Source organism: Galeopterus variegatus, unplaced genomic scaffold, assembly GCF_000696425.1.
Source record: "Galeopterus variegatus unplaced genomic scaffold, G_variegatus-3.0.2 Scaffold2368, whole genome shotgun sequence".
Classification (NCBI taxonomy): Eukaryota; Metazoa; Chordata; class Mammalia; order Dermoptera; family Cynocephalidae; genus Galeopterus; species Galeopterus variegatus.
Genome location: NW_007728479.1, coordinates 222,174 through 238,564, shown reverse-complemented (window position 1 = coordinate 238,564; position 16,391 = coordinate 222,174). Strand labels below are relative to the sequence as shown.

At 38.5% G+C, this 16,391-nt stretch overlaps 1 protein-coding gene across 2 annotated transcripts in view; it reads right to left on the bottom strand.

Moving 5' to 3' along the window:
- LOC103597628 (cytochrome P450 2C18-like) overlaps positions 1-13,391 on the bottom strand; it is a 32,847-nt gene extending 19,456 nt beyond the window's left edge. The window contains exons 1-5 of one of the 2 annotated variants that reach the window (XM_008581493.1): positions 13,221-13,391; positions 11,878-12,040; positions 11,558-11,707; positions 9,955-10,115; positions 8,194-8,370 (exon numbers count right to left, since the gene is read on the bottom strand). In XM_008581493.1, coding sequence (XP_008579715.1) covers positions 8,194-8,370; positions 9,955-10,115; positions 11,558-11,707; positions 11,878-12,040; positions 13,221-13,388 — 819 coding nt within the window. In that variant the 5' untranslated portion in view covers positions 13,389-13,391. The remainder of the gene's footprint in view (positions 1-8,193; positions 8,371-9,954; positions 10,116-11,557; positions 11,708-11,877; positions 12,041-13,220) is intronic. The other variant, XM_008581492.1, reaches the window with a different exon arrangement.
- Between the last annotated feature and the right edge of the window lie 3,000 nt (positions 13,392-16,391).

Genomic DNA, 16,391 nt, shown 5'->3' with positions numbered 1-16,391 from the left:
GAGGGAGGGAGGGAGGGAGGGAGGGAGGGAGGGAAGGAAGAAAGAAAATCACAATAATACATGGCACTTTCAGAAGGAGAGAACAGAACTGTGGTTACTAGAGGTGTGAAAGGGGGAGGGAGAGGGGGGATAGCAAGCAATTGGTTAATGGATACAAGGAATGATTAAGTTTTGTAGGGATGAACAGGCTAATTATCCTCATTTGGGCATCACACATTGTACATAGGTATTAATATTCAACTCTATACACCACATATATGTATAATCATGTTCCAATAAATAAATACATAAATAACAATTTTTTTAAAGATACACTTTGCATTGACTAGAATGGCTTTAATATACACAAAAAATTACAAAATTACAATATTGACAATAACATGGCAAAGTAAGAACCCTCATACGTGGCTTATGGGAATGTAAAATGGAACATTTAGAGTAAGAAAGGTTAGCTGTTTCTCAAAAACATAAACATGAAATTACCATATGACCCAGAAATTCCACTCCTAGTACTATACCCAAGAAAAATGAAAACACTTCCGTGAGGAATCCTGTACACAAATGTTCATAGCAGCATTATTTATGAGTCAAAAGGTAGAAATAATACAAATGTCCATCAGTGAATGAATGATAAACAAATTGTGGTACATGTGCATGTTAAATGGAAAATTATTCAGCCATAAAAAGAACAGAGTACTGATTACATGCTACAATTTAGGTGAGCCTCCAAAACATTAGGTTAAGTGAAAGAAGTCACAAATACAAGGTCACATGAGTCCTTTTATATGATATATCCGTAATACGCAAATCCATAGAGACAGAATGCAGACTTAAGTTTACTACACAATGGGCTTGGGAAATGTGTAGTGATCATTTATTGCATATGCTATGTTTTTGTCAAGTAATGAAAAACTTTTTACACTAGAGAGAACTGGTGGTTGCACAACATTGTGAATACTCTACCACTGAACTGTACACTTCAAAATGGTTAATTGCATGGTATGTGAATTTTACCTCGATTTTTGAAATGGTATCACTCCCTGAATGGATCTACAGATTAAATGCAAGTTCATTTTAGGTTATACTCAATTCAGATATCTCTTCCATCCACCCACTCTTTCCCACCACACACTTATACATCTCTACATACACCAATCAACCCATCTGAAAATCCCTCCCCTGATCCTCACTGCAAATGTTTTATGATCTATTTCAATTATCAAACACACAGAAAGACCGCCTATGTTAAGTCATTCTTTTCCATTTGCCCTTACACTGTGTGCATTGATCACATCTATTGTCATATTGTAGAAATATATTTTGCATTTTCTAACTTGTTTTTAACTATTTCCATTTCACCTATACTGTGCATTCAATTAATCTTCAAGTGGATTATTTTTATCTAAAGAATAGAATTGAGGATTGTGGGAAGATGTCAGATTAGAGAAACCTACAACATGTTTCTCTCACAGAAGAAGACCAGAACAGGACCTTCACTACCAACACTACACTTGCCTGTGACATCATCAGTACACAGGACCATCACCCACCTTCCCACTGTGAGTTTTGCCCCATCCCACGATGCTGTTGCCTGCAGTGTGGCTCCAGCTGCTGATGTTGCCAGAAGCCACCCAAACTGGTGCTAAAGCTCTGACCAGGCCAGAAATGCACAGGATCCCTACCCACAGTTACACCAGTCAGCCTGGCTGTGTGCAGGTCCCCTGCTGCAGCTGCCTGCAGTGCAGCAGCCTTTGCTAGTGGCCGTCTACACCCCCACATGAGCCAGACCAACCACATGCAGGAGCCCCCCCAAGCAACCCCAACAGCCATCTAGCTTCTTGCAGGTCCCCCTGCCACATTTGCATGCAGTCTGGCTGCTGCTGCCATAGCCATCACACTAGCAGGACAGCTGGGGCTAGGGGAGTGAGCAAGGAAGTGGTGACCCCAGCACTGATAATCTTGCCTTGAATTAACCCTGCAGCTGCCAAAGCTCCAGAGGGAGTGAGTGAGACAGCTGCAAACCCCAGAGCCACTGCTCCTGCAGTGCATTAACCCTTTAGCCTCCAGAGTCACTGAGGGAGTGAATAAGGAAGCAGCAGACCCTAGCACTGATGCTTCTGCAGCAAATTGACCCTACAGCTGCCAGGGCCACTGCAGATGAGAGTGGGGCAGTTGCAGCCATCGCTGCTGCTGTTGTCACCACAAGGTAACTCCGCTGGCACCTAGAACAACACCAAGGACACCACAGGTGAGAGTGAGGCAGTTCCAACCACTGGCAATGCTGCTGCCCTCACAAGGTGACCCCACTGTCACTGCAGACACAGCAAACTAAAGGTAGGCAGTCACAGCTGTCAGTGCTGTTTCCACCCTCACTTCCACTGTGGACACTGTAAATGCAAGGGAGGCAATTACAGCCACCAGTGTGGCTGCTGCATCTGTGAGTTATCCCAGCTGCTACTGCTGTCACTATAACTGCACAGGCAGCTGTAGAGGTCACTACAGCCAAATGTGCAGCTATTGCAACCACCACTGCTGCAGTCACTGCCACCACCAGCACTATCAGATAGCCACCATCATTGTTCAAGCAGCCTGCCACTGCTGGAGCCACTGCTGCCATGCAGGCAACCTGCCAAAGCCATTGCCACAACCACCACTACCACAAGGGTGGCCTGATACTGCAGCAGCAGCCATAGCAGTCACTGCAGACATGCCGGCAGACAGACAACCACACTCTGAACTGACACAGAGGGCCACCAGTGGAGTCCAGGGAAAGAGATTTCTAAAAGAAGCCACTGCTCTTTCAGATGACTAAACATCAATGTAAAGATACTAAAAATATGAAAAAACAAGAAAACATGAGTCCACCAAAGGAATATGATGACTCTCAAGAGCCAGACCCCATATAACAAGAAATACTTGAAATGACTAAAAAGGAATTCTGAGTAAAAATCTTAAGGAAACCCAATGAGATACAAGAAGACACAGTTATATGACACAATGAGCTGCGCAAAACTATCCAGGATATGAAGGAGGAAATGCACAAAGAGAATAATACTTTTTAAAAGAATGTAGCAGAACTTATGGAACTGAAAGAGTCATTCAATGAAATAAAAAACACAACTGAAAGCTTAAGCAACAGGATAGAGCAGGCAGAAAAAAGAATTTCTGTTCTTGAAGATAATCTCTTAGAAATAACTCAAGCAGAAAAAAGAATTTTTAAAAAATGAAAGCAGTCTAAGAGAGATAGCAGATAACCTTAAGTGTATAAACATCCAAATCATGGGTATCCCTGAAGGGGGAGAGGAAGGAAAAGTCACTGAGAATATATTCAAGGAAATAATAGCAGAAAACTTTGCAGGTATAGGGACAGTCATGGACCTTCAGATTCAAGAGGCTCAAAGATCCCCAAGCAATTTCAATCCAAAAAGGTCCTTTCTAGGATATATCATAGTCAAACTGTCCAAAGTCAAAGACAAAGAGAGAATCCTAAAACAGTAAGAGAAAAGCATCAAGTCAGATACAAAGAAGTCCGCATCAGACTAACAGCAGATTTCTCAGCAGAAACTCTAATAGAATTTTTAAAGAAAACATAGAAGAAACACTCCAGGAAGTAGGAGTGGGTACAGACTTCATGAACATGACCACAAAAGCACAGGCAACCAAAGGAAAAAGAAACAAATGGGATTATATCAAACTATGAAGCTTCTGCACAGCAGACTAAATAATCAACAGAGTGAAAAGACAACCAACAGAATGGGAGAAAATATTTGCAAAATATACATCTGAAAAAGGATTAATATCCAGAACATACGAGGAACTCAAATAACTTTACAACAAAAAAAACAAATAACCCAATTAAAAAATGGGCAAAGGAGCTGAACAGGCATTTCTCAAAGGAAGATATATGAATGGCCAACAGACATATGAAAAGATGCTCAACATCACTCAGTATTTGGGAAATGCAAATCAAAACCACTTTGAGATACCATCTTATTCCACTTAGGATGGCTAATATCCAAAAGACTGAGAATGATAAATACTGGCAAGGTTGTGGAGAAAAAGGAACTCTCATACACTATTTGTGGGACTGCAAGATGGTGCAGCCTCTATGGAAAATGATATGGAGGTTCGTCAAACAATTACATATAGATCTACCACATGACCCAGGTGTTCCACTGCTGGGATTATACCAGAGGAATGGAAACCATCATGCTGAAGGGATATTTGTACTCCCATGTTTATTGCAGCACTATTTACAACAGCCAAGAGTTGGAACCAGCCCAAATGTCCATCATCAGATGGGTGGATAAGGAAACCGTGGTATATATACACAACGGAATACTGCTCTGCTATAAAAAAGAATGAAATACTGCTGTTCACAACGACATGGATGGACTCAGAGAAAATTATATTAAGTGAAACAAGTCAGGCACAGAAAGAGAAATACCACATGTTCCCACTTATTTGTGGGAGCTATAAATAAATAAATAAATATACAAACAAATAAAGGGTGGCGAGAAGAAGACACAACAATCACAACAATTCCTTGAACTTGTTAAGACAAGTGAACAGATATGATGTAATGCGAGAGAAAGTGGGGAAAGAGGAATGGGTAAAGGGATACAAAAATCAACTACAATGTATACTGAGAAGTTAAAATAAAAATTAATTAATTAATTAAATAAAATTTAAAAACATGTGGGATGCTGCAAAAGCAGTTCTAAGAGGGAAGATTGTTGCATTAAATGCTTACATCAAAAGAATAGAAAGTTTTCAAATTAACAACCTAACACTACACTTCAAAAAATTAGAAAAACAAGAACAATCCAATCCCAAATATAGGAGACAGAAAGAAATAATTAAGATCAGAGCAGAACTAAATAAAGTAGAAACCTAGAAAGATCAATCAAACAAAAATTGGCTTTTCAAGAAGATAAATAAAATAGATAAACCATTAGCTAGTCTAACTAAAAAAAAGAAGAGAGAAGACCCAAATAACAAAAATTAGAGATGAAAAAGAAGGCATACATACCAACCAATACCACAAAAATACAAAGAATCACTGGAGACTATTATGAACAACTATATGCCAACATATTTGAAAACCTGGAGGAAATGGATAAATTTCTGGACACATAAAAACTACCAAGACTAAATAAGAAGAAACAGAAAACCTGAACAGACCAATAACAAGCAAAGAGATTGAAGCAGTCAGAAATCAGCAGTCTTCCAACAAAGAAAAGCCCAGGACCAGATGGTCTTACTGCTGAATTCTACCAAACATCGAAGAAGAATTAATACTAAATCTTTTCAAACTGTTCCAGAAAACTGAAACAGAGATCATTCTCCCAGACTCATTCTATGAGGCTGGTATCACTCTGATACCAAAGCCAGAAAAAGATTCAACAAAAAAAAAGAAAACTACAAGCTAATATCCTTGATGAACATAGATGCAAAAATCCTCAAAAAAATATTAGCAAACAGAATACAGCAACACATCAAAAAAATTATACACTGTGATCAAGTGGGATTCATCCCAGGGATGCAAGGATGGTTCAACATGTGTAAGTCAATAAATGCAATACATCACATCAACAAAATCAAGGACAAAAACCATGTGATTATCTCAATAGATGTAGAAAAAGGATTTGACCAAACTCAACATCCCTTCCTGAAAAAGAATCTCAGCAAATTAGGTATAGAAGGAAAATATCTCAACATAATAAAAGCCATATATGACAAACCTTCTGTCAATATCATCCTGAATGGGGAAAAGTTGAAAGCTATTCCCTGGAGAATGGGAATGAGACGAGGATACCCACTCTCACCACTCCTATTCAAAACAGTACTGGAAGTATGGGCCAGAGCAATCAGGCAAGACAAAGAAATAAAGGGCATCCAGATTGGAAAAGAGGAAGTCAAATTGTCCCAGTTTACAGTTGACATGAGCCTATACATAGAACAGCCTAAAATCTCTATAAAAAATTCTAAGAGTTGATAAACGACTTGGGTAAAGTTGCAGGATACAAAATCAACATGCAAAAATCGGTAGTGTTTTTATACTCAAACAATGAACTAGCAGAAAAAGAAATCAAGGAAGCAAGCCCATTTACAATAGTCACACACACACGCACAAACCTAGGAATCAATTTAACCAAAGAGGTGAAAGATTTCTACAACAAAAACTACAAATCACTGTTGAAAGAAATTAAAGAGGACAAAAAAAGATGGAAAGAAGTTCTTTGCTCTTGGATTGGAAGAATCAATGTTGTGAAAATGTCCATGCTTCCCAAAGCAACCTACAGATTCATAGTAATCCCCATCAAAATACCAATGACATTCTTCACAGAAATAGAAAAAATAATCCTAACGTTCATATGGCACAACATACGACCCCAAGTAGCCAAGCAATCTTGAGCAAAACTAATATAGCTGGAGGCATAACACTACATGATTTCAAACTATACTGCAAAGCTATAGTAACCAAAGCAGCATTGTACTGGCATAAAAACAGACACTTGGACCAATGGAACAAAATAGAGAACCCAGAAATCAACCCAGAAATCTATAGCCAACTTATCTTCAACAAAGGCAATAAAAATATACAATGGGGAAAAGGCTGCCTCTTCAATAAATGGTGCTTGGAAAACTGCACATCCATATATAGAAGAATGAAACTAGATCTGTTCCTCTCACCATATACCAAAATCAACTCAAAATGGATTAAAGACTTAAATATACGACCTGAAACCATAAATCTCCTAAAAGAAAATGCAGGGGAAACACTTTGGGAAATAGGACTGGGGAAAGACTTTATGAATATGACCTCCAAAGCACAGGCAACAGTAGGAAAAAATAAACAAATGGGATTATATCTAACTATGAAGCTTCTGCATAGTAACAGAAACAGAAGCAATTAACAGAATAAAAAGACAACCTATAGAGTGGGAGAAAATATTTGCAAACTATGCATCTGACAAAGGATTAATATCCAGAAAATACAAGGAACTCAAACAACTTAACAGTAAAAGAACAAATAACCCAATTAAAAAACCCAACTTCCTTTGCCCAGTTCCAGGCAAAGGAACTGAATGGGTATCTTTCAAAGGAGGATATACAAATGGCCAACAGACACATGAAAAAATGCTCAACATCACTGAGCATCAGGGCAATGCAAATCAAAAAAACATTAAGATACCATCTTATCCCCATTAGACTGGCTATCATCAAAAAGACAAAGAACAACAAATGCTGGTGAAGTTGTGGAGAAAAGAGAACCCTTCTACACAGTTGGTGGAACTATAAAATAGTGCAGCCATTATGGAAAAAGGTATGGAGACTCCTTGAACAACTTCAGATAGATCTGCCATATGATCCAGCAATTCCACTGCTGGGAATATCCCAATGGAATGGAAAGCATCATGTCAAAGAGATACCTGCACTCCCATGTTTAGTGCAGCTCTATTTACAATAGCCAAGAGTTGGAACCAACCTAAATGTCCATCATCAGATGACTGGATAAGGAAAATGTTGCATATACACACAATGAAATATTACTCTGCCATAAAAAAGAATGAAATATTGCCATTTGCAGCAACATGGATGAACTTAGAGAAAATCATATTAAGTGAAATAAACCAGGCACAGAAAGAGAAATATCATATGTTCTCACTTATAAGTGGGAGCTAAAATAATAAACATATAAATAAAAGAAAGAAAGAAAGATACAACATTCACAATAATACATCAAACTTTCAAAAGGACAACTGAGGTTACCAGAAGCGGGAAGGAAAAGGGGAGAGAGGAATGTGTAAAGGGCCATGAAAATCAATGATAGTGTATATTATTGAATATAATAATTATTCTCATGTGAGCACACATATTGCACACAAGTATTGATGCTCAACTCTGTACTGCACAGATATGTACAATTAACTTTGTTACAATAATTTAAAAAGTAAAAAAAAAAGGTTAATGAAAAAAAGAATAGAGTCAATGTATTCTAATTATTTAACAATTTAATTTCATATTTTTCATGATGCTTAGTGCAGAGTAACGTATAAAGTAGGCATTGAAAATGCTTGTCAAGGATTATTGGCCTGACCATTTAAACATCCCTACTAAATATAGAACTATTATGGAACCACAAAATGCACAAGCAATCAAATAACTTAGGTAATGTTTACATTTTACCTGCTCCATTTTGATCAGGAAGAAATCAATGAAGTCCTGAGGGTTGTTAATGTCCAGTGATTCTTGGTGTTCTTTTGCTTTCTCAAAAATATAGTTTTTTATATAAGTAGTATTTTTGATGACTTTGTTAAAAAGCCCCGGGAAACAATGAATGAGAAGAGGGAAATTATTGCAGAGCTAAAAAAGAAATAAATAATTTTATTAAATACATAATTAATAAAGACACATATACCATATACAAGTCCATGGATAGAAATTATTGCTATAAATATGAATAATATATGGTGTCAATCTTGAGAAAGAAATTTTTATTGTACATGTACATGTTGAAAATTCTCAATATGAAAATTCAAAATCTGAAATGCTACAAAATCAAAAACTTTTTGAGTGACAACACGATGGCACAAGTGGAAAATTTCCCATCTGACCTCATGTGACAGGTGACAGTCAAAACTTTCTTTCATACACAAAATCATTGAAAATATTGTCCATAATTAACTTCAGCCCATGTGTATGGGATGTATATGAAACATAATTTAATTTTGTGTTTAGATTTGGGTCCCATCTCCAAGATATTTTATTATGTATATGCAAATATTCCAAAATCTGAAAAACATCAAAATCTGAAAATTTTTTGGTCCCAAAATTTCAGATGGGGGATATTAAATCTGTATAGTAATTTTCTATGCTCAGAGAAAGATTTTAGATGAGGGAAATTCAACCTGCATAGTAATTTTCTAAGTTCACAGAAAGATTTAAGGGGGAAAATTCCAACAGAGGATCAAAAATGATAACCATTTCCTAGACTCAGACATCATTTTTATAATATAAAATCCTCTTTGTATCAATTCTCTTATTTTTTACATCAATTCTTCCATACAACCTTGAAATGTAAGATGGCATGAATTACTATAATTTACATTTTGTACATTATAACAGAGGTTAAAGGAGTTTAGGCAACCTGATTTACAGCATAAAGTGAGTTCCTGCTGTTTTTATTTCTATCTAGCAGCCTCGGAAATGGAATTAGTATTTTAGAAATGGGAGAAGCTCAAAGATACTTTGAAACACAACTGTGCACCAGAGAAATTACGTGATTTCTTTAAGATCATACAGTTATTATTGAGGCAGAGCGAAAGGCATTCCAGTTCAGCACAGGGTAAAAGTGATGTTTGTTTATGGCTCATACACCATAAAATCAAACTTTTTGTCATTCCCTACTCAGTTTCCTTGTGCACTAGGATCTCAGATGAAGCATCAAACGCTCCTACCCTACTCAGTGTTTCCCGGAAGGTTCTACGGTCCCAAATAGTCTCCCTCATTGAAGGAGATATTCCCTTTCTAAATCAGGATTTTTCTGCCAAGTAATAAGACAAAGAGGTATCCAAGAGTTGACTGGAGGACAAGGCTTCAGGATATTGTGGATAATGGAAGTCTTCAAAAAGGGCCTAGATGTCCACTGAGTGAATGGTATCCTTTGGGCAGTCACCAAAGTGCTTTACAGAAATGGCTTTGGTGTTTGGCGGAAAAAGCACTGGTGGGGGAGCTAGCTGGCTTGAAAGCCACCCGTATATTTGTGCATTTCTTTTCCTGTGTGTAAATAAAGGACTGGGCCATCACTCCCAGATGTGCACTACATAACGCTCAGGCAGGACTGTGGTGTGCAAACATTCACTTCACAGTGAGGTGCGTATAGAATTCCGGACTTGTCAGAAACAAGAGCATTAGTTGTCTCTCAGGAAGACAGGGTCTTTGTCTCACCTGTGCGCATGGGGAGTTCAACATCCTGAGGTTTTCACTGAATTTTTCCATCAAGGTAAGAAAATTCTGATCTTTATAATCAAAACGATTCCGGAAAATAATGGAGCAGATCACATTACAGGGAGCACAGCTCAGGATAAAAGTGGGATCAAATGGTGAGGCTAAAGAATTGGAAAAATATTTAAAGATGCATGTAAAGCACTTTGTCTTTTTAACAGGTAAAGGTAATTTAGAAATTTTAAACAATATCTTACCTAAATTTCCCCTAACAGCAAGAAAAAGAACTCAGTGTGCATAAAATCAACACATCACTTTCACCTTAAGACTGAGCTGACCATTACAACCTACCTAATTAAATAACAGTATTTCTAATATTCAATTCACATCCACTCTCTTCATTTACACCCTCTTTACCCACGGTGTTTGCTATTTTGGAAGGAAAAATAAGTCTTTTTTAAAAACCTAATATTCAAGTTTTTAAAGCAGAATCTCATCTGTCTGCAAAGCCTGTAGACCATAAAGCACTGAGATAGAAAGGGAGTGAACAGATGGGGACCTGGAACTTTATACACCCAAAGAATGTGAAAGAACAGTGTGTTGAACTAGTAGGGAAGAACTAAAGAGGGATACATTGTGGATGAATTCATGAATTTGAAGGAACAAATATGAAAAACAGAATGTGTCCATGTTTTGTGAGAAGAAAAACTAGTGTAAATGAACAGTAAGTATACAATGGATTAGTTTATATAAAAAAAATGGGAACTTTTTATTTCAAATATACATGACAGGTGAGGCAAACCAAAAAGTAAATTATTACCTTTTATTTCTTATTTCAACACTTAATTAAACTAATTTGCTTCCTTAGTAAGTATGTGCCTATTATCTCCAATCATCCTCCAAATTTAATTTATTAGGGCAAAGTCACCCTCTTGAGGATTCTGGGATATGGGATACTATTTCTTTCCTTTTTGTCTTTTTTTCCTTTTTGTCTTTTTTCGTGACCAGCAACGGATCGCAACCCTCAGTGTCACGCCCGTACCAGACCAGACCGGGACCGGCAACGGGATCGCAACCCTCGGTGTTGTGCCCGCACCTCGCTCAGCCAGTGAGCTGCCGGTCTGTATGTGGGATCCGAACCCTCGGCGGGAGCGCCGCTGCACTCCCAAGCGGCTCACTGTAGCAGTGCACCACCGGGCCAGCCCGATACTATTTCTTACAGCCTTCAAAACAATAGCACATTTAACAAATTTTAAAATTTGGCCATCAGTTAGGGCAAGTCCATCATTTTACAGGTAAAGAAATTAAACTGTAGAAACCTATATTCGTGATTTCTGACTTGAATACAAAGAAACAAAGTTTGGAAGAAATTAGGAATAAATGAACTTTTGCACCTACATCATATGCACAATTATGCCTATACACACACATAGCGTAGATACACAAAAACTCCCACGGCTGTCGCTGCAAACCATCCCTCCTCCACATGAGGGCTGACAGCCACTGCCTATAATGAAAGATCTGGCTGTCCCTGAAACGCTTCCAAGGACATCACTAGAGAGAGAGCAGTCTGTTAACGTCAGCACTAGAGCAAAGAGGCACCCACCGTTGGTTTTTCTCAATTCTTCCACAAGGCACTGGGCTTCCTCTTGAATGCGGTCCTCAATGCTCCTGTTACTCTTGTCAAAACTCCGCAGGGTCATGGCAGAGAAGCGGCGTATCTCTTTCCATCTCTTTCCATTGCTGAAAACGATTCCTAACAGAAGAAGAGCAGAAACTAGGAGGGAGATCCCAGGCAAAGAATAGAGAGCTGACACTTCACAGCCAGTTGGATGTGTCAAACTCTGCCTGAAGAGCTCTACAAGTCTCTGTTTTCCATCGTCCCTCCCTCATTACTAATGCTGACACAGGCACATGAACACATACCATGCCCTTCAGTAATTCTTCCAACCACTGGTGAAAGGGCTCTTCCAGAAAACTCCTCTCCCATATCAATCAGGGCTTCCTTCACTGCTTTATATCCATAAAGCACCAGGACGGGCTTCGTGCCAAAATACATAGTGAACACAGGACCATAGATTTTTGAGAACTGAGAAAGGAGATGCATATAATAGCAAAAGAAGTCAATATTTTATCTCTATATTGTGCCTGAACCAGATTGACATTATCATTGTATTTTGTTATATTTTTAATCTGTCACACAGCCTCAATTATTTCTCAATTTTATTCATAAATGTGAGAATGATTGTTATAGCCGACACTTATGGATGGCCTACATTGTGCCAAGCAATGCCCAGGCAATTGGTACACAGGTTACAATTAATCCTCACACCAACACATTCTCCAGGTTTATTTCCCCTATTTTACAAACAAAGAAACTTAGATTAGATTATTTGCTATTTGCTTTTAGTGTCCCACAGCTAAGACACAGAACACCCATATTTGATCCTCTGCTTATTCAACCTGTGATGCTTGAGCAATTTTATCAGACCCTGTGCCCACCTTGAATTCAATATCTGGCTGATGGCTTCAGGATCCCTGTAAAGCCCTTCCCATGGTGATTCTGACTCAGTATCCCTGTGATGAACACTAGAAATTTATACTTATAAAGTCACTCCTGGTGATTCTAATTCCCAGCCCACTCTGGGACCTGCTGGTATTACTAGCACAGAAAGAGTGAGCCCCACACAGGCAGCACCAGGACATGCAGCATCTCCTGGAAGAACAATTTCTAACATCCTCCAGCATTCTTAGCCTCAGACGGCAGCTTTGTGCAGAATCGAAAAGAATTCTGATACCATCAATTCATTCACTTATGCTGGTCCTGAACCGATGGCTATTTCCTTGACATCAGGCATAAATTGGTTCTTCAGAGTTCAATGTTTGTGCTATTCTGAATAAAACTCATGGCAAATATAATAGATAACTTCTTGAATGAAATCTGTAATCACAAACATTTCCCTTATTTACGTTCAGCAAAAAAACCATACCAAATGGCTCTAAAACAAACAAGGGATTAGCACTCTCAAATATTGCCTCTTTATTATTTGTTTTTAGCATACGAGGATATAAATGTTTCTCTACTCACAAAATGCATGACTTTATTATACGTTATACTACTCTAACAATGATAGACTGGAAAAGTCAACAAGAAACATCAAAGTAGTTTGCTTTATGATGATCTATTATAGTAATGTGCCCCCTAATAAAAATAGGGGTTTATTTACTCACCGTTTGCAAGCCACTGAAGGAGCATAAAACGTACTTACATGGCTGAAGGATTTTCTGATGTCCTTAACATCTAACTGGAAGGTATTTCCAATAATTGGGAGAGGAGTAGGGCCAGGTGGGAGCTTCCCTCTCACAGAGCTCTGTCTCCAGAGTGAAAGAAGAAGCAAACAGGAGAGACAGAGCACCAGGACCACAACCGGATCCATTGATGCCTTCTCTTATTACTAAGACAACTGTGGCTTGCAATCCAAAGCTTTTATATCACTCCCTCCTAACTCAGAATTTGACTCTTTGAACCTTAAAATAGCCAGTCACCTAGATCCAATTATACTCTCTTCTGAGTGGACTTTGGCCCACTGGTAAATATAAAAATAAAATGTTCTTTAGTCTTGTTCCCTTTTTTCCAGTGCCCACCTAGAAATTCTTGTTTAATATACTGGATAAGAACCCAAGTATTGGTTATTAAAAATTAAAGATAAAACAAGTGATTCCAATGTGAAGACATGTTTGAGAAACGCTATAGTATATTATTTGATGCAAGAAAATTACTCAAAATTCTAGATTCTTAGATAAACGAGCAGATGGGAATTTGTGACTTTGCAGGAAATCAGTGTATTCTATGCAATGTATATTTAAAGTGCCATATAAAACATTAGGAGACTTTGTCCTCAATAATGGGAGCTATTCAAATATTTAATATACTCTACTAACATTCCAGCTACCTAAATACGAAGTAACTAATATAACTCATTCATCTTAAATACCAAACATATACCAAGTTAGTAGCTAATAAATTTACATGCTGTTCACTATTAAATCCAAAATTAAAATGCTTGAAGGTGGAGATGATTATATTTTATTTGGCAAATGGGAAAAGGGAAACTCTAGGAGAACAGGAGACCTGTCAGAGTCGCACAGCTCACAGATGGCAGAATGGGGGTTTGAACTGAGATCTTCTGATGCCCATTGTGGTACACTATGGCTTACACAAGGCTACTGCAAAAACAATTTTAGCAAAATGAAACAAACCCCCAAACATTAGTTAACCTACTGTCTCAGTTTATAAAGCCTCAAGCTTCACATTAACAAAAGCCCTTTATTTGACTCCAAGAAAAACAGGGCCAGAGGTCCTCAAGAGAAGAAATAAAGGACAGGGTTTCTCCTCTCTCCATCACTGCAAAGGTGAAACTTGCTAAGTGTAACTAAGGGAAGAGCAAATCTCAGTGAATTTAGTGGGGCAGCCTTGAGAAACTATGGTGTCTCCCACGTCCCAGTCACCTCCAGACACAGTTGTTTCTGTTGTTCTTAGTCTGTCATTATCAGAAGTAATACAGCATAATTAATGCACAGCAAGGAAGGGAAATTAAAGACAGAACAATGGTTGGGGATTCAATTGAGCATGGGAGGTAAGGAAATCATTAAATGGATCCACAGTACAAAACTACCGCAATGTGCAGACCTGAACAGAGGATGACATGTAGGGGTCATGAGGATCTAAATGCAACTGGAATGATAAATATATTACAAGATAACTAATGACAATGCTTATGCAAAGGCATGTTCTGTAAAGATTATCACACTTGTTCTAAACTGATGAGTGCAGTTATTTCTAACCTCTTATAGTAAAAAAAAATGAGTTACATGAAGACCCGGTTACACAATGCTTATTAGTCATGTTAACAGAGAATATGATCATTTACAAAGAATTTTCACACCCATCATATCCCTTTTGATTCTCTCAATCAACCTTTATCTGAAGTAAAATTATTCCCATTTCGTGAGTGAGAAAGCCTTGGCCAAGGACACCCAGACTGCAGGTAATAGAGATGAGGCTAGAACCCATGTCCCCTGCCTCACCCTTCCCTCCAAGAAAAACATTCAGTTCAGCCAGTTCCACCAGCATTTACTGATTGTGTGCTATGATTCAATATTTCAGGATTAAGCCTAATCAATCACTCTCAAAATAATTATTAACTTAGTTACTAATTACAACATCAGTTGACGAAAATAAGTGTCAGAAATGTTTGGTTTTATAACCTTTAGAACTTGGACGAGTCCAGGTCTTGGTAAACCTTTATCCAGGGCAAAGAAAAGCAGTAATTGCTGACTGACTCACATAGCTCTAAACTCTAAAGGAACCACACCACCTAATTTTGGATAAAATAAGCTCAGTTGTTCGTTCTAGAGCAAAGATTTCATTCCTTGAGAGAGAGGTGTCTCTGTTCTACTTCTCCTCCCTTCTGCTGAGCTGAGGCTCCTGCCTGGACATTTCTCTTTATAGGACATACCATAGAAATTTAAAATTAGAAGGGATCTCTGATATCAATTATTCTAAACTTTGTTTTATATTTTAGGAGTGAGCAATTGAAGACTGAAAGTGTCACCAGTGCATCAGTACAAGACATTGTCTTAGAATCCCGGTTTTCCATCTCCCAATTCACTGACATCTCACATCCCATCCCATAAAATTCCCATCTTGGTCCAAATGATCAGAAGGGTATCAGCTTTAAGCTCTCCACAGTCAAGGAATGATACAAATCTCAGTTTGGCTAGAGTTGTAGATTAAAGTAGGTTCATTTATCACTGAGCTAGCCGCAGGTATCGGGGGTCATGGCCGAGGCCTGAGGCTCCCCATTGCCCCATCTTGGGAGAGCCAGGGTGCTTCCTGCAGCAGGTCAGTGGTCGCTGCCAGGTTGGCTATGCTTGTCAGAGGGGTACGGCCAAGGTCCTCACCCCCCACCATCGGGATTGGTTGTGGGTGTCAGGGGGGACTGCTGAGGCCCCCGGTCCTCCCCGCTTTCTGGCTTGGTATCCCAGGGGACTTCCAGTCCTTCTATGTGTTACAGGTATTCTTTGGTGAAATGAGACATTTATTAGTTAATATGAAACTTTGTTTCTGGTCTGTGGGTATTTTGTTTTTTCTTTCAGTTCTATGTTGGATTATTTACTATTCCCAGCATTTAAACTCTGTGCTAGAACTAATTTGTTGTCCTTTGCTTCCTTCTAAAATGGGGGAACTTCCTGCGGGGACCAGTACTTGAGCTGTGTGGTTGAGCTAGATTGCTGCTTTGCTGCTGATTCCCTAGGGAAGGCTTTTGTGCAGCTCAGGTTTTAATGGTTGACTTTATAGGTACTTCCAGCTCTCCAGAGATCTGAAACTCTGGCCTGGGCCTGAGTCTTTTCATGAAACTGCACCCCGTACAATTCTA